At 42.6% G+C, this 23,582-nt stretch overlaps 2 protein-coding genes across 2 annotated transcripts; one reads left to right on the top strand and one right to left on the bottom strand.

Moving 5' to 3' along the window:
* Positions 1–210: 210 nt before the first annotated feature.
* LOC105756846 (beta-defensin 118-like) lies at positions 211–6,442 on the top strand. The gene is given in 3 exon segments (XM_012558755.2): positions 211–268; positions 5,881–6,134; positions 6,136–6,442. Coding segments are annotated over 3 exon segments (384 nt in total). The 3' UTR covers positions 6,208–6,442.
* Positions 6,443–9,399: 2,957 nt separating this feature from the next.
* Positions 9,400–17,056, bottom strand: LOC101348571 (beta-defensin 119). The gene is made up of 2 exons (XM_023725476.1): positions 16,964–17,056; positions 9,400–9,943 (listed from the first exon to the last, which is right to left on the bottom strand). The coding sequence occupies exons 1-2, from the start codon at positions 17,019–17,021 to the stop codon at positions 9,759–9,761; spliced, it is 243 nt and encodes an 80-aa protein (XP_023581244.1). The 5' UTR covers positions 17,022–17,056; the 3' UTR covers positions 9,400–9,758.
* Between the last annotated feature and the right edge of the window lie 6,526 nt (positions 17,057–23,582).

The following is a 23,582-nucleotide window of genomic DNA, read 5'->3' as shown; positions in this document are numbered from 1 at the left end:
GCATGCCTTCCCAGTACCCTTATCAGATGCTCAGTCAATGCCCAGCCAAGGGGCTGATAGTCCACATAGATAAGGTTTTATATATTTGTCTGGTTCAGTGCCCCATTCCTTGGCCCCTGCTCCAGAGAGACCAATAAAGACTACTTCAGATTCACACTGCACTCAGTGCTCTGGACTCCTGGACTTGCTGCCTTGTACTCTGCAAGGACTATGAGACGCCTGTTTCTGGCTCTTGCTGCCCTCATGCTCCTGCCCCTGGTGATCCCAGGTAATCAGAACCCAGGGAAACTGAGAAAAAAGAGATTTTTCCTATTTTCTCCTGCTGCTGTCCATGGAAATTCCAATGTGTCACTGTAACCCCCAATCTGGGTCTCTCCATGGCCCCCACATTAGGACCATGCCCCTGACAAGTGTAGAACCTACAGGTAAGATGGGGCAGCCCTAACAGCCAGAGTTGCCCTTGGTTCTAAATCCCAAGTTGCCACCTGAGGACCCAGGTGAGAGCTTGACTCACCTCAATCTTCTTTCCAACTTCTGCTAGCTCTTGAAAATTATTCCCAAAGCCCACTTTTCTGTGTTTTCTTGGCCCTAAAAATCCTGGTATAGCTTTAGATGGGTCCTTTTCCCCCATATTCTAGAATGTAGTGAACAGGTCAGAAAATATCTGCAGAGTTATTATGTGGAAGAAAGAATTGACTTTTCTGCTCCCTCCCACCAGTGAAAATCTAGGATTTTAATAATCTCTGTGCTTTTTTTAAAGAAAGTGTATCTAAACTCATGGCCAGAACCTTGAAATTGCCACCCAAAAGGATTTGATTAATTTCTTTTTCAAAGTATCCTTCTTCTCCCTCTGTGGTATTTATTTCAATGCATGAGCAAACACATAATAATGAATCTAAATATTTCTGTTTTACAAAAAATAAACACTATACATATTTCTGTGCAGAATTCTTTCGTTTAGTAATATATCGTGGCCATCTTTCTGTCTCACCACCTAAGGATCTGCCTCATTCTTTGCAAGCTGTAAAGTTCCGTTTGTAGGATAAGCCATAATATACGTATAGTTATTTGGGACATTTTCTCATTTTTCTAATGCAAACAACACATCAATGCACATACTTGTACAAATATTTTTACATATTTGGACAAGCCCTTTCACAGGTTAAAGGTAAGTTTAAGGTATTTTGTTTCATGAATTCCTCCTTTATATACTTTTCAGGATGCTGCTGGCAGAAATTGTCAGCTTTCAGGGTTTTGAGTAATTCTTTGGTTGCAATTTCAGACACAGGCAGGGACAATTTTGTATGGTCCACATAAGACCAGTTATGCCTGCTTTGACTTCTGGTGGGAGGCTCAAGAATAGTAAAGAGGTGTGAAAGATTTGTAAAAAGCAATCTGTAGACCATAGAAAATTCAGGGCATATGGGGGGAAAAAACAGTTGCCATCCAATTAACTCTGACTCCTGGAGACCCTGACTCCCGGAGACCCCATATGTGTCAGAGTAGAACTGTGTTCTATAGGCTTTTCAGTGGCTGATTTTCTGGAAGTAGATCACCAAGCCTTTCTTCCTAGTTGCTTGTGGGTGGACTCAAACCTCCAACATTTGGGTTAGCAGCCCAGCGCATGAACAGTTTGCACCATCCAGGGATTCCACAGAGCATGTGGGGAGCAAAGGAAGTTTTACATCTTTTGGAGTTTCAAGTTTAAGTGCTCTGACAAGAGATATAAAATTGGAGCCATCCCACTGGAAGAGTTGAGATGATGAAAGAAGTATAAAGTCTTCATGCTTTATCTTGGACAGCCCCTAAGTTTTAAGAAGAGGAATAAAAATCAGTGACGTTTATAGGGATGGGAAGATCTCCATACTCCCTCAACAGCAGTGCGTGAAGATTTTTCTATCAGCATGATCCCTCCGATACTCAGCATTATTTTTACCAGTCTGATGGGTATAAAGTAATTCGGGACAAGAAGTTTGGTCTATGTCGTTAATGGATGTATCATCTCACGTCTTAAACAGTGCCTGGTACTTAGTAGGCACTCAACAAACATTTGTTGAATGGGTAAATGAGTGACTTTCCTCTTCTGTTAATTGCTTATTTATATCCTTTAGCCAGTGTTCTACTGCGAGGCTGATATGCAGGTGTTCTTTAGTGTCAATCTTATTACCTTGTCAGCTTTTGTCATTGGTATATATCCCCCAGTGTCTATGTCTTCTGGCTCATTTTATGACGTAAGTGTAATCTTGATTCTAAAACCAGAAAGTTATAGGTCCATTTTCTTTATAAACACAGATGCAAAACCCACTGCCATCGAGTTGATTCTGACTCATAGTGACCCTACAGGACAGAGCAGAACTGTCCCAAAGGGTTTCCAAGACTGTAAATTTTACAGAAGCAGACTGCCACCTCTTTCTTCTGTGGAGCCACTGGTGGTTTCGAACTGCTGACCTTTCAGTTAGCAGCCGAGTGCTTTAGCCACTGTACCATCAGGGCTCCAAAAGTACCCTAAAGAAATAAAGTATTGGCCAACTGAACTCAATGTGTATTAAAATACATGATGATCGCGTAGGGTTTAACGCAAATGTAAAATTTTATCCAACATTAGAAAATCTACCAATAAATTCACCGTCTTTATAGACTTAAGGCCTGTATGTGAACTTTGCCCATAATATGTCTTTTATTAAACAGAAACACTTAATTCTGTTCAAATCAAGTTGAACGATTTTTTGCCTTGTAGGTTGTGTTGGTGGTTTTGTTAAGGGAGTTCTTCCCCATTCTTTTGTCCCAAAGAGACATTATCTTCTAGTAACTCTTTAGTTTTGCCTTCCATATTTAGTTTTTTTAAGTCACCAGATGAAGGTGTAGATCACTTTTATTTTTCTCGTAGAGTGAGGCAGTTTTCCCGCCACTATATGCTAATTAATCCATGCTTTTTCCATTGACTCATGTTGTCTTTGTTAATGCATACTAAATTCCCCTATTTAAGCATGGGTCTATTTCCAAGCTCTGTGTTCTGTTCTTGGGACAATACCATATTTTTTGGATTACCATCACTTTATAATATGTTAGTATAGGGCAGACTTGTGTCCTTTTTTTTTTTTTTAAGTAATCTTAGCTACTGGTGGCTTTTATTCCTCATTATAAATTTTAAAGTTAGATAATCAAGTCTCCCAAAAAATCCCACTGGGGTTTTGGTTGGGATTGCACTAAATTTACCAATTAATTTATAGGAAGTGAATCTTTATAATAATTGAGTCATCCCATGAAAGAGCACATCCTCTTTTAGAGTTTTAAAATATACCAAATAGAAGTCTTAGGTGTTGTTAGTTTCAAACAAGATGATTTGTAGCTATGTTATTTATTTTATCATATTTTCTTGTTGGCATAAAGAGGTGCTGTTGATTCTTGTAAATTGATATTCCATCTAACATAACTACTGAACTCTCTTATTAATTCTAACCGTTTGTTGGTTTTTTTATTTTTATTTGGTATTGTGAGTATGACTGCCAGAATGAATGACATTTTTATCTCTTTCTGTCTAATCCTTATACTCTTTGTGTTTTCCTTTTATTTGCTTTTTAGCATTGGGAAGACCCTCCACTTTTATTTTAAACAATATCAATAATAGAGAACACCGTTGTTTTCCTGATCTCAGTGAGAATTACAGTTTCTCTATTAGATAATGCTAGCTCTAGAATTTGCTACCTAACCTTTATCATATCAAAGAAATTCCCTTCTATTCCTACTTTACCTAGATTTTTCATTTCAAATAAGTACTGTACATTATTAAATCCTTTTTCTGCATCAAATAAGATGATCCTATTATTTATCTCCTTAATTCTATAAAGGTAATGAATTTATTCATAGATTTTCTAATGTTGGATGATTTTTTTTTTTTTTTTTGTATTTGGGTTAAAGCTTATTTGATCATCATGTATTTTAATACACTGTTTAATTCAGTTGACCAATACTGTATTTAGGGTATTTATTTTTGCATTTGTATTTATAAAGAAAATGGACCTATAACTTTCTGGTTTTAGAATTAAGATTACACTACCCTCATAAAACGAGCCAGGCAAATACCCTTTTTTTTTTTCTTTTCTATTTTCTGGAACATTTTATATAAGATAGTACTTATAGCTTGTTTGAAATTAGACAGAATGCACCTTTAAAATCACCTAGAGCTAAGACTTTGAGAAGGAGAGATCTTTCACAACTATTTCAATTCTTCAGGCTTGTTGATTTATTCAAGTTGGTATTTCCTTCCTACACCATCTTGGAATGTTTTTAGAAATTTGCCCATTTCGTCTAAGTTTTCAATTTTATTAGTGTATAGCTGTTCACATTCTCATCTGTTATTTTTAATATGCTGTCTGTTTTTATTTTATCATTTCACTGAGGATTTTATTTTTATTGTTTTCCTCTTTTTTTCTTAATCAGTCTTTCCAGAAGTCTTCTGATTTTGTTACTTATGACTTCATTATTTCTGGTTTTGTTACAATTTTTTTAAATCTAAGACTTGTTTTTACCATATTATTAAATTTTCAAATATATGGAATTTTTTATTCTAATTGCATTTGGTTGGAAAGCTAAATTTTAAAGAGAGATAATCAAGTCTCCCAAAAATCTCACTGGGATAGTGGGATTTTTATGATATGTACAATGTAGAATGTACGATATTGAGCATCTGGAGTCTATTGAGGTTTTTTTATGGCCTGATACCTTGCAACATAGAGTGTAGTCCACAGACTGGCAGTATTGGCATCACTGGGAGTTTGTTAGAGAAACAGAAACTCAAGCCCTATCCCACTGGCTCAATCTGAATCTGCATTTTAACAAGACTTCTACATAATTTGTACGCACATTAAGATTTAAGCAGCACTGGCCTAATACATGAGCGTGTAGGTATCACAAACGAATACGTACACTATCCTTACATGATGTTACCAGCTGCCGTCGAGTCAACTCTGACTCATGGCTACCCCATGTGCGCAAACTGTGCTCTATAGGGTTTTCAAGGCTGTGAACTTTCAGAAGCAGATCGATGGGCCTTTCTTCCAAGGTGTCTCTGGGTGGGTTCGAACCACCAGCCTTTAGGTTAGTAGCCAAGTACTTAATCATTTGCACCACCCAGGGACTATACACTATCCTAAGCTTCTAGTAATGATCTTTTTTTTTTTAAATCCGGGTAGGGGTACATGGGTATTAATTTTATTATTATTCTTTAAACTACACAAATACATATAGTCATTTGAATGTACATTTTGCAATAGAATGTATTCAAAGAAATTTAACCGCATGAGCTATGGCCAATGCAAATAATCACGGTGACAACTAGATGAACTTTCTTCATGCAGATAGCTTCACAGGGGCCCAGGCAGCTTCATTATAAAACCTAAACCCATTGCCTTCAAGTCAGTTCTGACTCATAGCAGCCCTATAGGACAAAGTAGAACTGCCACCCTAGGATTTCCAAGGCTGTAGATCTTTAAGGAAGCAGACTGCCACTTCTTTCTCCCCGGAGTGGCTGGTGGGCTGAAACCATTGACTTTTCGGTTAGCAGCTGAGCGCTTGACGTTTGCACCACCAGGGCTCCCTTAGTGTCACTATAACTAGATCCAATTCCTCGTGACTGGAAAGCTCCTTTTCACGTGGATGATAAGATTCATCCCACTTTCAGAAAAGTGAAAAATGGGCAGGTGGGAGGCCAGGAATAGGTATTTTAGAAACCTGGTATTTCCCAGGTCTGGGCTGGGGGTCTTGCCGCCATAGTTTAATTATGACCCGCAGTGTTGTTATGAGATGCCAAATGTTCAGTCAAGCTAGTGTAATTGAGAGCATCATAATCTAAAATCAGTGGTCTTTCCTTTTATTATTCAGACTATCGTGGCCGAAAAAAATGCTTGAACAAAGGCGGGCGCTGCAAGAAACGCTGCAACTATGGTGAAATGAAGGCAGGCAATTGTAAACACCGTGCAGTCTGCTGCGTTCCCAGCAAGCAAGACTCCAGACCACAAAATCCAGTTCTTCAGACAACACCAACTTCCACACCCTATTTTAAGGCAACAAAAATTGTGGTTGTGGATAAAACGATAACGCCCCACTCAATCTACTTTGAAGTAAACGCCAAGACTGGAAATGATGATGACTTCTGACCTTGAACTGGGAACTCGAAGCTCTCTCCCACAGGTCCATCAAACCACATGAATTCCTTTCTGATGTCACTCATTCCTGTCCTCAGAGTGCTGAACTAAGTCCTATAGATTCACAAAGCACTGAAAATATCATGGTGACCCATCCGTAACTCCCACCAATGTATAATTCTTAATAAAGACAGCTGTACACAGAAGTCCAGACTTTTCCCACTATTTCCAATGAGGAACTCTTCAGTGCTTTTCTTGAAATGTCAGATTATTTCATGACAAGTTTTAACCCATTTTTAGTGTCCCTTGTTTGCTGGGGGAAACCCTGGTGGTGTAGTGGTTAAGAGCTACAGCTGCTAACCAAAAGGTCGCAGTTCAAATCCACCAGGCACTCGCTGGAAACTCTATGGGGCAATTCTACTCTGTCCTATAGGGTCACTATGAGCCAGCAACTACTCGGCGGCAACGGGTTTTTCGGGTTTGTTTGCTGGTGACCTATGCACAATCTTATTAACTTGGTTAAGTATTTCAACATTATTCTTCGCACGTGTCCTTCAGTCTTCTCTATGAGAGTTTTGGAATACCAGAGGTGTTTCTGTGTAGTCTTGCCTCTTTATGGCAGCATAAGTGATCAAAATAAGAACTCTAAATCCTTGAATTAATGAGAGCAAGCTAGTAGGGCACTGTCTTAGTCACCTAGTGCTGCCGTAACAAAAAAATACCACAAGTGGGTGGCTTTAAAGAATAGGAATTTATTTCCTGAAGTTCTAGAAGCTAGAATTCTGAATTCAGGGTGTCAGTAGGGCTAGGCTCTCACTCTGTTGGCTCTAGAAGATCCTTATCTCTTTCCACATTTGTATCCCTGGGCTTTCCTTGGTGTTTCTTGGTATTCCTTGGCTTGTAGATGGATTCTTGCATAGTCTCTTACCCCTGTGTGTAGGTGTCAGTGTCTATGCTGCTCTTTTTATAAGACGCTCCTCTAAAGTGATTAGGTTTAGGAACCATCCTACTCTGGTATGACCTCATTAACATAATAAAAAGCCCATTTCCAAAGAAGGTTATCTTTACAGGTACAGGGGTTAAGACTTCTACATTTCTTTTGGGGGGACACAATTCAATTCATAACAGACACTAAAAGCTTTCTTTATAGAACAGCAGACACTTCAGGCAAAAGCACTCATTTTAATACTAATTTTGGCCCTGAAGCCCTATCTTATCTCTCACTCTTGGAAATTTGCTGGCCAAGATGTGAGCTATGAAGACTTCTTCTTGCCCCAGGTGCTTCAAGGTTAGAATAGCAGCCAGTTGAAAGGCTAGCTCCATGGACCTATCATGTCCTGGACCAAGCCTTGATCACACGTGGACATCTAAGGGTAGGGGCTGCCCCTCAATTGTGGGTAAAAGGAAGGCTGATTTTGTCCACCTGATTACTGAGAGCTTTATTTGTGTCCCCCAATGGAATAAAAATATCTTCATACCCTTTCCCCTTTCAGAGAAGTCTACCCACATAACTACCATAGACCTCATTGTAACAAATCTTTAATCTTGCTCTTTCCTAGTCCCTGACCAACCAGACAACACATTACCACTGCCCATGAGTTACTATAGATCCATACCTTAGGCCATTCCTCCTTCCATTGGAAGGATTTCCCTTCATCACTGTCTTTCAGGGCCACCTCTAAATCAGGCTATAATGCAGCAACAGTCAGCTTCTCACTGGTGCTAGCATATCCTACAGACCACTCTACAAACCTGGCCTTGTTTTTTCCTCCTTTATTAAGTAACCATAGGAATTCCTCATGACACCATTAATGTGTGATGAAGGAGAGTCAGTAAAGGAGAGGAATGGGTACCATAGACATCTGAGCCACCTACTCTTACAGTTTATTTATGCTATCCAGACCTTCTTAGTCCACAGTTTTGAACATACCATTTCCATTGAACATTGGAACACTTCTTCAAAGGGTCAATTTTATTATTCAGGGGATTAGATAATACCTAATTTGTGATGGGACATTTTTGTTGATAAGTCTCATATTTGAAGTCTTTGAAGGTCTGAATTTCTGGTATGTGGTTTCTGTTGGCCTTAGTTAATGGTGCCTTATTCCTTTCCGTGTTTTGTGATTTGGGACTTTCATCTGTTCATTTTTCTTGGAAATTTATCACAGTTAATCCTTCATTAGATTCTGTCAGATGTCTTTGGCACTATTAGTCTGGGATAAGTTTAAACTAAATTATCAGTCTGACTTTTTTCAGACCACTCAGGTACTGTGAATTCAGAGTACAAGGTTATCTGAGAACCAGTTAGAGGCTGCAGATTCTCAGCAGTGATTTTTTTTTTTTCCTCTCTCTCTACACTTAATACTAAAGTTCAAGACCAGGCAATTTTCCTTGAAAACACTTGGCAAGGGAGAGGGAATATGTATTTACTTGTTATCATGGCTACAGAATTGTCAGCTTTTTCCTAGGAACGTGGAGAATCTTTAGTCTCAAAAGAAAAGAGAAACTCAAAAGAATGCAATGATGCAAATGACAGAAGAGAAACCCCAGAAGATGCAGAAGGAGTTAGGAGGAAAGCAAAGAAAGAACAAAGTCACAGAAGCCAAGGAAGTTAAGACTTTCAAGGAGGGAATGAACTATGATGGAAATACTACCAAGAAGCAGAGGGAGATAAAAGCTGAGCAACAACCATGAGACTTTAAAAAAGGAGGCGCACTGGTAATCTTGGCCAGAGCCAGTTCAATAGAATGAAAAGCACAAAAGCAAATTATAACAAGTTGAGGAGAGACAGAGAAGTAAAGAAATATAATTGCCAAGTGTGTCTACTCTCCTTTTAACAAAATTTGCAACTAAAAATGGATAGAGAAATTAGCTATTAGTGTGGGTGAGGCATAAAAAGTAAAGTGACAATTTTACACTTAAAAGATAGTGTTGCTTATAATTGGGGCACAAAACTCCTGGATTATCAGGAGTTAAAGGACCTTATTATACAAAGACCAGTTCTACATAGGATTGCTGTAAGTCAGAGCCAACTTGATGGCACCTAACAACAACAACAACAAAGGGTCTTAAAGATCATGAAGACCAGCAGCATCCAACATTCAAATTCATTTTGCAGTGACCACCAAACAGACCTGCAGCCTCACAACCTGAAACGTTGATAGGGCAGCTTATTTCACTTTGCAACAGCACAATTGGTTATGAAGTTCTTTCATGAACGAAGCCAAATTTTTCTACAAGACCTCTACCCACTACTCGGTGCATCCAACTCACTGGTTCTGATCTCCCTCTGAGTGCTACACGGCACAACGTCACATGCCTGCCCAAACCCTTCAACTCCCCCTCATTGGACTCAGGTCCATACTCTCCTCATCTTCACTGGCTTGTCTAGACTCACTGCAATTGTCACTCCACTTTTCCAGCCTTCTCTCTCAGAGTTACATCTAGAATGGAACAGCTATCTCTCCATGAAAAACTCAATCTCCTCTCCCCATGATTCCCAGTGAATGAAAGACAGACAAGGGTGGAAAGTGCATGAATTTTAATGAGGGGGATTGATAGCAGGTCTGAGCTCCCAGAGGGGTTGAGGATGGTGATCAACAGCACTCAAGCTGTTTAGGGCCAGCGGTTCCCTCGGGCCCAGTCGCTATTTTCCTCTCCGCCAACCAGGCTTATCCTCATGTAGGGCTGGAGGCAGCATGGTTGATAATTTTTGCAATAGAGATAGGGCTGTTCATCCTTTTTGCAAGAGGCTCTGCAGACTCCCTTGTTACCCATGCATGGAAGGGGGTAACGTCTGCCTGGTCAAAAAAATACAAATAGTTAGTCTCCACTCAGCAGCAGTATAGATCTGATAATAAGAGTCAGGGAACCTAGGAAAATCCTAAAGGATTTGATGGCAACTTCTGCTTCCAGAAAAAAGGAGTAGGTATACTTTCTTCTATTTGTCCTGATAAGTACAGTTTAAAACCCTGAGCTTTATAGATAAAACAAATATAAGAAGACTCTGAAAAGGTGAAGAGAAGAAGGTAAATTGGCCACAGGTCTCAGGACTGAGGAATGGCACAGCTGTGAGTTCCCTGGTTTTCTTTTTGCCTCATATATCCCAGACTGGTGCTGGAAAAGCCGGCAACCTTGGATGGATGGATGCAGAAATAAAAACACAAATGGATGCAGACATTAAAAATTCCAAGAAAAGTCTGCTGTCCCTAGCCAGAGTACCAAAGAAAGGGCAGCCTAGCAAGACAGAAGGTTTTAGGCAATTATCACTCTGCTCCAGCCAAACACCACAGTAAAAAATTCAGTCTCCTCCTATACCCTCACCAGCAAAGGCTAAGTAGAGGGCCTAGACTTCTGCCCTGTCTAGGCTGTAATGAGGTACCACAGTCCCTCCTCATCTCTCAAGGTGGTATCAGAGAAGCCCACGTGGGAGCTGGGGCATTTATTCTCGCTGGGTGGTAACAAGCCCCCCACCATCCTGCAAAGTCAATAGAGATCATGTGGAGAGACCAGCTCCCCCACCTGGTAGAATAAGACACCCATCTACCTTCCCAAATGGATGGTGACAGAAAGAAAAGAACAGTCCACCCAGAATTCTATATCCAGCGAAAATGTCCTTTGGCGATGAAGAGGAAATCAAGACATTCTCAGACGAAGGAAAATTCAGAGCATTTGTCACTGGCTGACCTACCCGAAAAGAATGGCTAATGGAAATTCTCAAAACAGAGAGGAAATGATGAAAGAAGGAATCTTGGAACATCAGGAGGTAAAGAAGACCAACAGAAAAAGTAAAAACCTAATAAATACAATATACTTTCCTTCTCCTCTTAAGTTTTTTAAATTCTGTTTGAAGTTTCAAGCAAAAATTAAAATAACTTCTAATGTGGTTTTCAACTTATGTAGAAGAATTATTTAAGACAATTAGATTATAAATGTTAGTGGTTAAAGGGACACTTGTTAAACACCCACTATGAGTCACTTGATATATGTCAACTCATTTAATCTTTAATACAATCTTTTGAAGTAGATAACCTTTATTTCCTTTTTCTTGCATTGGGAAACTGAGGCTCAGAGAGAAGCAGTGTTTTGGCAAACTAAAAGAGGCAGAGCTAGGACTCAGACTCCACTCAGTATGACTCCAAGCCCTTATCTTTCTAATGGGCCGTGCGGCTTCTCTACATGATAGGCCTTGGCTGGGAGAGGTTAGCAGCTCCCTGGATAACAACTAGACCCATGGCCTTCTATTTTCTGCAGTGTTAAGCCCAGACTTCTGAACCTGGCGTTCAAGAGCCTCTCACTCATCCTACAAGTGGTTATCATCACCCAACCTTTGCCGGGCCTTGAACTTGGCGCTAGTCACATAAGGATCCCCTATGTCCAAATGGGCTCAATGCAAAGTCTAATGTGCATCCACACACGCACCATGATAAAAGTCCCTGCATTGAATAAAGGAGCCTACTTATTCTTCTTTTCTATTCTTTTTTTTAACAGAGACTATATCTTCCCTAAGCAAGGTTGAGGAGAGGTAAGGAGGAAGTGTTTTCACCCTTCAGGAGTGTGGATAAGAATAGAAAATGAATACGTCAGAATCAGATGTACCTGAGATCCTGGGTATTGGTGTACAGAGCTGAGGCTGAATTGAGTTTCAGCTACATCAGCAGGCCTGCTTGTCAATCCCAGGAAAGGTGCCCAGTTTTCCCAGCTTTGGGGTCACAGTGGTTTTACAACTCCCCCTGGAGAGAGGCTATGGCCGACCCCGATAGGGGCTTCAAGGGTGTCCAAAGCTTTTGTCAGGGGCTTTGCAGCTCCTCACACCCACCCAGCTGTCTGCCCATGTTGCTCTGCACCACCACACACTGTATCATCCATATCTACTTATTGTTACCTTCCATATTCCCTCAGCCCTCTCACCAGAAGTCAAAAAAGACGTGCTTGTTAATCCCAGCGTTGCCTCAAACCTACTGTGTGATCTTAAATCACTTTTGCTCCTTGGGTCTCAGTTTCCCCATCTGTGAAATGAGTAGATGGGGCAAGGTTGCCTGGGTCAGATATTCTCACAGTTGAAGGACTGTCAGGAATAAAGGAAGTGTGGCAGGGGAATCGGGTGAGGGGTTGGGCCTTATCTCTCCAAGGAATAATCTAATGGAATTTTCAACATGACAAATGGGCACATTCTACCTCTGGAAATCCCAGCACAGTAATCTGGGGAAAGGCCAGGGTAAACGTCTTCTAAAAACTTCCTGTGGCTCAACGGTGGGTGCTACAGTCTGTCTTCATTCCAGCATTCAGTCAACATCCCCCCACACCTACCGTTGTCTCTGTTCGTGCGGTGTTAAGAACAGAGGAGGGTGTTAATAAATGTTGCTTACTGAACAAATAGATAATAACTCATGGATGATAAATTAATATGCAAATAAATTAATTTTATGGAAACATGAGTAACTGTATGCGGAAAGGTTGATGCCAGGCCCCAGGCATTGGGGGGTGAGATCCTTAAGACTCTCCCCAGCCCACCTCCCACAGTGTGAAACCTGTGTGTTCTAAGGGCAACTAACAGGTGAATAATAAGAACCAACTTGAGGAAGGCCCACTAGCTGCTCTGCATCCTCTCTGACACCATGTGTTGTTGTTGTTAGGTGCCATTGAGTTGATTTCAACTCATAGCAACACCATAAGACAGAGTAGAACTGGCCCATAGGGTTTCCTAGGCTATAATCTTTGTGGGAGCAGATTGCCAGGTCTTTCCTCCCTCAGAGCTGCTGGGGGGTTCAAATTGCTGACCTTTTGGTTAGTAGTCCAGTGCTTAACCATTGTGCCACCAGGGCTCCTTCTGCCACCATTAATCAGAGCCAGCATGTCTGATACATTGGTCCTCTGATCCCTCTATCCCAGAAGGCATCCCACTCCCAATTCCTGGAATCTGATATCGGCCTATCCACACAGCCACTCATGTCCCCCACCAAATCCACTCATGCTTTTACACGTGAATTCATCACTCAACTAGTCATTCAGTCAATAAACACTATATGGAATTCATTCCAAGCACTAGGCATAGAGATGTAAATAAGTCACAGTCTCCACCCCTAAGGATTTCCATCTAATATTTGTCTGTTTGGGGAGTTGGTGAGGAGGGTTCAATGGCTCAAATAATTACACTATAACATGATACCAAAACCAAAAACTCACTGCCATCGAGCTGATTCCGACTCATAGCGACCTATAGGACAGAGTAGAACTGCCCCACAGGGTTTCCAAGGAGTGGCTGGTGGATTCGAACTGCTAGCCTTTTGGTTAGCAGCCAAGCTCTTAGGTGCCAGAATTTCTTAAGAGTGATAGTTTGTGATGCCAGTCAGAACTCAGTTTGAATCTCTGCTCTATCTTAATGCCCTGTGACCTTGGCTAATTATATTGCCTCTCTGAACCTGTTTCCTCATCAGTAAAATTGGAATAATAAGAGACTTGTTATAAGAATGGAATGATTTTGTGCCTAGAAGCACCAAGCACAGTGCCTGACACATGGCAAGTGCTCTGTCAATGAGAACTATTACTAGAGCTATTATTATTGCAATTATTAAGAAATAGTGGGACAGAGTTTATATGAAAGCTGTCGTGGGTAGTGGCATCAACTGGGCTTTGAAGGATGAGAAGGAGTTCATCACGGAGATGAGCCTAGTGATGGGGACAAGGTGAATAGGAACCATGAACAAAGGCAATGTTATGGGTAAGAGAGGACAGTGAGAGGACTGGTATGGCTGAACTGAAGGTCTGTGAGGGGCAGTCATGGGAGATGAAGCTGGGCCATCTTGTGAGGACCTTGAATGCCCAGAACCCTGGAAAATGAGGAGCCAAAGGAGGTATATAAGCAGGAATGCAACATGGTCAAATGAATCTCCTGGGAAGAGTCCCTCTGAAAGTAGAGACTAAAGCAGAGAAAACCTGGAGGCAGAGAGGCCAGGGAGGAAGTATTCTGGATGGTTTCACCCAGGCTTCAGGGCACAAGCAGCTCACAAAAGAGGCATCAAGACTGTAAAGCACAGTTTATGCAGCTCCTGCCTCAGGAGTGGCCTTGGAAATGGATTTTTTGCCAGAGAAGGATCCAAATTCCAGGCACACCCCCAGGGCAAGAATACAAATGGAAGCCCACTACCGTGTATGAATATTTTAAAGTCATAAATCAAGCTAACAAAAGGGATAAATAAAATATATTCTATCACTCATTACAAAATATTCCTTCATAATTACATAAAACATCAGGTTTGAATGTAGAATTCTTGGATTCCTCAGAGTTCCACGCAGGAATATGGCAGCACAAGGAGAGCTGGCCCAATCTGCAGCCCATCATCCTTCACGAAGGCCCGTCCTCAGCTCTGTCCCACACTGTGAGGAGCCTTACACGCACAGAGGTGGACACTCCAACTGAATATCCAAGCTCTGCCCACAGCCCCTGCAAACAGCTGCCCCTTGGCACTTTTGCCTAGGCGTGCATGCACGGTAGTAGTTGAGCACAAAGCGCTTGTGTCACCCAGGGGAAGACACTCAGGGCATCTAAGTTCCATATCTGGATTCTAAATGTCCCCATGGGTTAGTCTTCTCCCAGGCTAAATTGTCAATTCAAATGAGACAGGCTTCTCTCTCCCTCTGAGTCTAACACATTGGAAGGCACACAGCCCATATTTCATAAACTCGTGAATAAATCAGTGAACGGTCTCAGCAGCTAACATTTATTGAGGGCTTGCTACGTTCTGGGCACTGTGATCTGCATTCTCTCATTTCATTCTTACCGTAATCCTGAGATAGATTCTATTATTATTCCAATTTTACAGGTACGGAAGCTGAAGTTCTTAGAGGTTTATTTGTATAGAGTCTGACTATGGTAGTGGCAGAGCTAAGGTGAAGGAATGAGTAAATGAACCCATGAAAGAATGTAAAAAATAAATTAATATATTAAAGAGTAAGTGTATGTGGTCTGTCTTCTTTGATACTTGGAAAATTCTGATCCTTGGGGCATCAGAATGCATCTTGGTTGACTTCCCTAGACACCCAGGGATTTGGGCTTTACTCAGCCCCTGTCCAACCCCAGCCATTCACCCCCGATATGGGTCAACTCTCCCAGCCCAAGGGTTCTCCAACACTTCAGGCATGTGCTGTGCCTTTAAATCTCTCAGCTTCCCACATGCTGTCCTTAGTTCACCTATGAACCAATAGCCTCTTCTGGGGCCCTTGGGCTGGTAGAGGAGGAACTATCTTCAAGGCTGTAGTCATTACCCCATTGCTGTGACTCAGCCCTGGTGACTTCCCTCTGCTACCTCTTAAACTTCACCCTGCCATCCCCCAACCCCCATTCCATTTGGGGTATCATTCCTCATGACTGACAGACACAGGAAACAGATTTGCAAATTTTAATGGAATGTAGGAACTATGAAACCTGAAGCAAAATCATTTCTATCCACGATTATTTTTCTTTTTATTCCTATTTTTGCCTTTTTTGGGCTTCTGAGTAGTGGTCCTGGTGGTCAGTTCATCATCAATTATCACTGGTTCGATTGTTAAGTAACGACTAGGGACACAGCACCGTTTACGACTTGGGCAGCGTGAGATGCTGTCTTCGTCATTTTTGCACACCAGTCTGCAGTGTCCTTCCATCCAACAGCTCTCTTTTGAGTATAGGAACAACCATTAAGCAGATGTTAGTATCCCTCAAGTGGAGAGGTAAGAAGAGGTACATGAGGAGCAGGAGGGCAGGGGAGAAGGAGAGGCAGTGGGTTGAGTAAGAAATGCTGGAACCAGTTCCAGGAAAGGAGACAAGAGACCTTGAGAGGGGAGAGAATTAAGACAATTGTTCCAGCTGGGATTCCAAGGTTTTCAGGAGAGCCTTTTTCAGACATCCCACCCTTCTGTCTTCCTTTCCCCCAACCCCCTACTCCTAACTTTGGGATCAATTGATGCCAATGCAGTTCCCACCTAATGAAGCTTGGGGATGACGGGAAAGGTTAATGAACACCTATAATATAGGGGACCTGGCAGGGTGGGGGAGGATTCAGTCACATTCCAGCAGACCCAGATCTTTATCAATAGCCCGGCCCTATCTAACTTAAGCCCAACAAGCCCCAGCTCCAGCCACAACCTAATCTTAAATCTTCCTTGATCCCATATTCACCTAATTCAAGCCCCAAATCTTAATTATAACTCCTAGCCTTACTCATCTCAATCCCCCGAGACCAGCTCCAAGTCAAACCCAAATCTAATCAAATTGCAAGCCGCGATTCCCAGCCATAGCCCATCCCCAAGCTGAACTCCAAACACCTGTACCATGCAGTGCCAACTCCCAGCCTCAACCCAAGCCCCGGCCTAATCCCCAACCCCTGCTCCACTTAACCTCCAATCCCTCCCCCGTCCAGCCCACACCAAACCGCCAGGAAAGCCCAACCCCTTCTCCAACTCATCCTAATCCATCTTCCCTCTATCACTTTAACCCCAAGGTCTTTCTCTCCCATCACAATTCACCCCCAGCCTCCAATCTAACCTTCCAAAGCCCCCAAAAAGGCCCCAACCTGCACCCCATCCTTCACTCCTAAGGCCTCTGCCAAGCTCCCACCTGGCTACCATTCCTGCCCCTTCGTCCAAATGTCCAAAGCATCTATTATTCCACCAGCTTGGTGGAAAAGAATCAGGAAGAGATGTTGATATAAGAAGGTCCTGAGAAAACCTCTCAGAGCCGCATGAAATGAGGAAAGGCTTCAGATGCTGTCCACAGTGTGGGAGGAGGGAAGGAGAAAAGCCCATGACCAGGATCCCAGCCACCTGAGAGAGGCCCAAGTTACCTGACACCACTGGTTCCATAGCCAGAAGGATGGCAAGAAACAGAAAAAGAATCTTCATGGCAGGCAGGTCCCTGGAGAAGGAGCTGGCTGTGCTGCAGGGGATGGGGATGGAGTTCTCGGCAGCAGGAATGAGCCTTGCTTTTATTGGCCAGGCCGTGGGCAGTGAATTATAGCAGGCAGGGACTTATATGAGGTCAGCCAGGCCAAAAGACAGTGTGTAGCAGATGTCTCAGGAAAGCACAGGATGGGAGTGTGGGAAACAGGCCAATACCCGTGCTAGAAGTGGCTTTTCTTGGTAAAAAAGCAAACCTGTTGCCATCAAGTCAACTCTGACTCATGGGGACCCTATAGGACAGAGCAGAACTGTCCCATATGGTTTCCAAGGCTGTAAATCTTTACGGAAGCAGACTGCCACATCTTTCTCCCATGGAGTGACTGGTGGGTTCGAACCGCAGACCTTTCAGTTAGCAGCCAAGCGCTTAACCACTGTGCCACCAGGGCTCCTTTCCCTCCTGGAGACAGGCAAATTGAAGACCCTTAGACACCTACAAAGGAATTCATTAGTCAATATATAAATACATATCAAGAAACTTTTTTTATTTTATTTTGTTGTTGTTGAGAATATACACAGCAAAACATACATCAATTCAACTGTTTATATGTGTGCAATTCAGTGACATTGATTACCTTCTTTGAGTTGTGCAACCATTTTCATCCTCCTTTTCTAAGTTGTTCCTCCTCCATTAACATAAACTCACCGCCCCCTAAGATTCCTATCCAACCTTTCAAGCTGCTGTTTTCACTTTGATCCCGTAAAGATAGTCCTTAAAGGGTATAATGCTGAAGGCGGGCATTTTTTTAAAACAATTGTAATTTTGAAAACACTTATTCTCAGCTTTGAAACAGAAGAATTCCCGTGTATGTCTTTCTGAACCTTGAACTTCCCAATCTCGCTCCCACTTCAGGGCTTCGCCCTTGTCATCTGTGCTCCCCGTGAAGCTCTGCCTTCGGATCCCCGTGGCTGGTTCCTCCTCACTGTTCCATCTCATCTCAAATGTCACCTCCTTGGAGAGGCTTTCCCTGGTCACCCTAGATAATGGTACTCCAATCTCTGTCACTCTATCATAGTAACTTGTTCTATGACCTTTATAGGTTTCTCTGTGCTTTTAAAAATTATTTTCCGTGTTTAATCACTGTCTCTCCCATTAGAATGTCAAATCCATGAACCCAAGAAAATTGGCTGCAATTCCAGTGCCCGTAACATCCCCTGGCATATTAATTAGGATATTAGTTCAGCTGTTTTAACAGATATTCTCCCAAACAAAAATGATTTTAAAATACTGACATTGATTTCTTTCTCATGTAAAAGTTTAAGCAAGCAGTTCAGTGTAGCAGCTACACAATCACCAGGGAACGAGTTCCTTCTGGCTTGATGCTCTGCTGTCCTCAACAGGCATCTCCATGTGATGATCTGGTTGCCATCATCAAGTCCCCATTCCAGCCATCAAGAAGGAGGTAAAGGAGGAAATGAAGGGCACAGCTTTACCTTTAAGGATGCCACTCAGAAGTTGCTCACACGGCTTCCACACGTTCCATTGGCCAGAGCTCATTCAGATGGCTCTATCTAGCTGCCAGGTAGGCTGAAAATATTTTTTTTTAATTCTGGACAACCATGACCAGCTAAAATTCAGAGATTATATTACTAAGAAGAAGGGGAGGACAAATACTGGGTGAGAGTTAGCAATCTCTGACATACCTGGCACATTGCAGGCGCTTAATAAACATTCATAGAGCAAATAAATAACGTATATATTGAGTATACATTGAGTACTCAACTATTAGCCAAAAGGTTGGCAGTTCAAACCCACCCAGAGGCAATTCAGAAGAAAGGCCCGACTATCTGCTTCTGAAAGATCACAGCCTTGAAAACCCTATAGAGCAGTTTTGCTCTGCACGCGTGGAGTCGCCGTGAGTCAGAATCAACTCAATGGCAGCTAATGACAACAACACCACACTGAGTAAAGCTATAAGAAGTGATCTAACGGACAGGCAACCCAAGTCCTTTTAGAGTGTGGAGAGAGCAAGGTTCTTGTGGAGTGTGTTCCTCCAGCCAAGCTTCTGAAGGAGCTGGATAAGGGCTGGGCCTTGGACAGAACTTAAACAAGGGATTATGAAGGGAGACAAAGAAGAGAATTCATTGAACATATATTACATACTAGGCTTGGAGAATGAGTTTCGCTTTCACATAGATTTGGATTTGAGTCTTGTCTGACACTTGCTAGATGTTTACCTTTGGTGAGTTAAATTTTCTGGGCCTCCTATGATAAGATACACATCATAACTGTACCTAATTCAATTAAATGGGATAACTTATTAAATTACTTAATAAAGTGCCTGACACATGGTAGATGCTGAATAATTATTGACTATTACCGTTGTTTTTAAATTAATGTTATTTATTGTCATCTTGCATGTATTTATACATGTGAGTACTTGACTATATCTGTGTAGTATGTTTATACTCACACGTAGTTTGTGTGTAGACACGAAATTGGTGCGTGTGTGTGTGTATGTTTTAAGTACACATGTGCATGTATATCTGTTCTCAGATCAAGTGCCGCAGGCTAGAGATCTGTCCACTTAAGTGCCTTTGTTCCCCTAGAGCCCCTACATTCTACGACTCTGGAACATGACAGTTGCACAGTGATTCTCCTGTTAAGCTGGGAGATGTGGGCCAAGGCTAATGGAAATGGCTGAAGGGGGAGCGGGGAGCAGGGCTGCCACCTTGGCCAGCAGGCAGAAGGCACTGGGAGAGAAGAAGTCAGGAGACAGGGAAAGAGGCAAGTTTGGCCAGAGAGCCAACTTGACCCCGATTGCTGCGTGGTATCTCCTGGGATCCACCAAGACCAGAACAGACAGCAGCCTTTACGATGCCTCCCACATGGGTACAGCCCGGCCTGGCCAGTTCTCTAAGACCAGACACTGCCCACCCCCTCAAATCTGCACAACTGCATCTTCAGGTCCCTAAAGGGCTGCCCACTCTCTGCAGCCTGAGTTCCATAGTGGAGAGTGGGAGGGAACAACCAGTTATCAAGGTGCCCAGGATGGAGTCCACACAGGCCTGGTACTTTTACCTTATCTCATTTCTTTGCTCCTCCTGGCGTCCCTGGGTGCTGCAAACAGTAACATACTCAACTTGGCTGCTAACCAAAAGGTTAGAGGTTTGAGTCCCCCCAGAGGCACCTCAGAAGAAAGACCTGGTGAGCTACTTCCCAAAAATCAGCTATTAAAAACCCTGTGGAGCACAGTTCTGCTGTGACACCCATGAAGTTGCCGTGAGTCAGAATGGACTCCACAGCAACTGGTTGGTTTACTCCTCCACTAACCTATGAGGTTAGTAATATGACAAGAAGGGAAAAGAAATGAGAACCATAAAATTACAGCCTTTTATAGATATCTTTCACTTCCATTCATCCATGTCATTTTCTCACTTTCCCAGAGATAGGAAAGTGTCCAGGTGAGGGCCTGAGGCTCACAAAAAATAATATAAGGGCCAAGGTTACATAAATGATTGGGGGGGCTAGTTTAGAGGAGCTGGATTCTAGAGAAATCCTCTACACTAGCATACCCCCAACTGTGTCCTGTTTCAAGTAGTGTTCCATGAAAAAAAAAAGATGCTAGTAATCCTTTTTCTTCTAAAACTCATTAAAATATTAATGGTCACATACCAATTAGGAGTCCCTGGGTGGTGCAAACAGTTAAGCCCTTGACTACCAACCAAATGGTTGGATGTTTGAACCCACTCAGAGGTGTCTCAGAAGAAAGTCCTGGCAATCTACTTCTGAAAGGTCACAGCCTTGAAAACCCAGTGGAGCAGTTCTGCTCTACACACATGGGATTGCCATGAGTTGAACTCAACTCTACAGCAACAGGTTTTACCAGTTATGAATGCTCCACCACACTCAAGCCTTAGGATATATGTATTTCTTTATTTTTTAAAATCCAGCTCCAAGACAGCACTTGTCAAAGGCAGTGAGATGTCCAGTGTCAATTATTATTGACATTTCCTGCCTTCTTCCACTTGATCCTAGTAGAACCCCATGGTCTGGGAAATGAGAAAGGACCTGGTCCTTATTCCATGCGGATTATCCTCATAGCCTTTGCTCCTCATGCTCAGGAGATTGCTGAGGAACTCCTTCTGCTGCTGCTCACGGCAGCTCTGGGAAGCTGAAGAAATGATCCTCACTGTGGCTCTCTCCACAAACCACAAGCCCAGCCATGGAGGCCTTTGCTGCTTCTCCCAGGGCCAGGGCCATAGTGGTGCCCCCACAGTGGTTGCCTTCCATGCAGGCAACCCCATCCAACTACCTGCCACCGGAGGGTGGTTTATCAAACTCCCTTGGAACCGAATCCCCAGCTCCTCCCCTAGTTCTGCAGAGATTCAACACCCCAGATGCCAGGCCACTCCTCTCTCTTACCCTTGAAGCAAAAAGTCCTCATCCCACTTCTCCCAAAACAATGCAATCTAACTGCCCTCCTTGTGCCTGAGCCTACCTGATAAAGAACAGGCGAGATGGAGGGTTGTCTTCAGGGCAACTCCTGAAACACACACGCACAAGGTTTTTAACTCCCCAGTGGAAAAGGGAGGCCAGGATTCAGAGTACAGAGTCCTGGCTTCCCTTCCAGTAACAGGCAGAAAAAATTATCTTGCCACTCTTTTTTCTGATGCTTGCTCAAGCAAAACAGAGACAAAAAAAAACATCTGGTAATTGCTACATTAAATTCTGTATACATCACTCTGCCACAATATCCGTTTAAAAAATAGTAAATACATTTATGTAGCCAATCTCATTAATACACAATAATCTTGCTTTTAAGGCAAGGCATGCCATCCTTACTAACTGTACTACTACTCCCCTTCGCCACCGAGTCAATTCTGACTCATAGTGACCCTATAAGACAGAGTAGAACTGCCCCGTAGTTTCCAAGGGGCACCTGGTGAATTCGAACTGCTGACCTTTTGGTTAGCAGCCGTAGCACTTAACCACTACACCACCAGGGTTTCCTTACTAACTCTAGAAGGTAAAACGGTGAAAAAAGACACCGCCTGACTCACAAAGGCATACTTTTCGATCTGCTCATTAATAATGGGAGCACTGACCAATGACAATCACAGCAGTGGATGACATGACTGTCACCTCATGACTGTTGAGTGCCTCGCCTTATGATTTCAATATGTACTTTAGTATCACTCCATAGCTGTTGAATATCAAACATTTATACTATTCCACAGACCCCTGGGTGCTGCAAGTGGTTTGAAACCACCCAGCAGTGTCACAGAAGAAAGGCCTGGCAACCTGCTTCCATAACGATCACAGCTAAAAAACCCTAGGGAGCAGTTCTACTCTGTTAACGCATAGGGTCACCATGAATTGGAATCAACTAAACAGCAACGAGTTTTATAATATTCCAACATGAATCTGGGCCTGAAAGAAGGAATTTTCTTGTAAGACATTTCTGCTCTCTATTTTATGCCAAACATACATCTCATTAAGTCAGTAAATTGGTTGAATATCGAGTTTTGCCAGATTCTGTGGGGTACAGGAAAGAAATCAACCACGGCCTCTGTCTTCAGGGAGATTACAGCCTATTATGACAGGCAGACACTGAGCAAACATAAAAGAGGTGTGGTGGGTGCTGCAAAGGAGAAGTGCAGGATCAGTCGGCAGAACCAGGGCTAGGGTGAGGCAAGGCAGGTGCCTAGCACAAAACATTTAAGGAGGCATTGGCATGAGCCTGAGAGTGAGTGTCTTTTTATATGGTGTGCCCTAGGGTGCTCCATTCTTTGGGTCATGATAGAAAGAAGAGCCCATCTCCCACTACAGAAAGCACTAAGTGCAAATATTCTCTTGCACCACCTTGGGAGTTAGCAAACAGGTGAATGATCCAGGCTCAGTCAATTGGACATTCCAACAAAGGACTTCAAATCTTAAAGGAAAATATCCAACACAGGGATGGTGGAGAAAATACTCACACGTGACAGCAGCAATGGCAAGAGTTCAAGTACTATGACGGTATTAAGTACCAGGGAGACAATGCTGGTGGTGGAATTCTGGCAGTTTATTTCTGCTACCCAGTCTCCGTTGGTTCTTCCAAGTCCAATTGTCTAGACTTCCAGTCAATTTTGTGAGCTGTGTGTTATCATTCCAAGAAATGCCCTTTCTGCTTAGGTTGATCTCTGAGGAATTGTAGCCATGATGCTCAAAAATAAATTTAAGGTGATTCATCATCACATATGTTGAGGGGATGTTGCTATATTCAATAAGGAGCCCTTGTAAGATTGGTTGTCAGAATTATGGTATATCCACACGGTGGAATACTACGCAACGATAAAGAACAACGATGAAACCGTGAAACATCTTATAACATGGAGGAAGCTGGAGGTCTTTATGCTGAGTGAATTTAGTCAGTCACAGAAGGACAAATATTGTTAAGACCACTATTATAAGAACTCAAGAAAAGGTTTAAACGCAGAAGAAAACATTCTTTGATGGTTACAAGGGTGGAGAGGGAGGGTGAGGATTATTTACTAACTAGATAATAGATAAGAATTATCTTA

Source organism: Trichechus manatus, unplaced genomic scaffold, assembly GCF_000243295.1.
Source record: "Trichechus manatus latirostris isolate Lorelei unplaced genomic scaffold, TriManLat1.0 scaffold00008, whole genome shotgun sequence".
Taxonomy (NCBI): Eukaryota; Metazoa; Chordata; class Mammalia; order Sirenia; family Trichechidae; genus Trichechus; species Trichechus manatus.
Note: the sequence above shows the minus strand (reverse complement) of the source record. Positions and strands in the feature narration are given on the sequence as shown.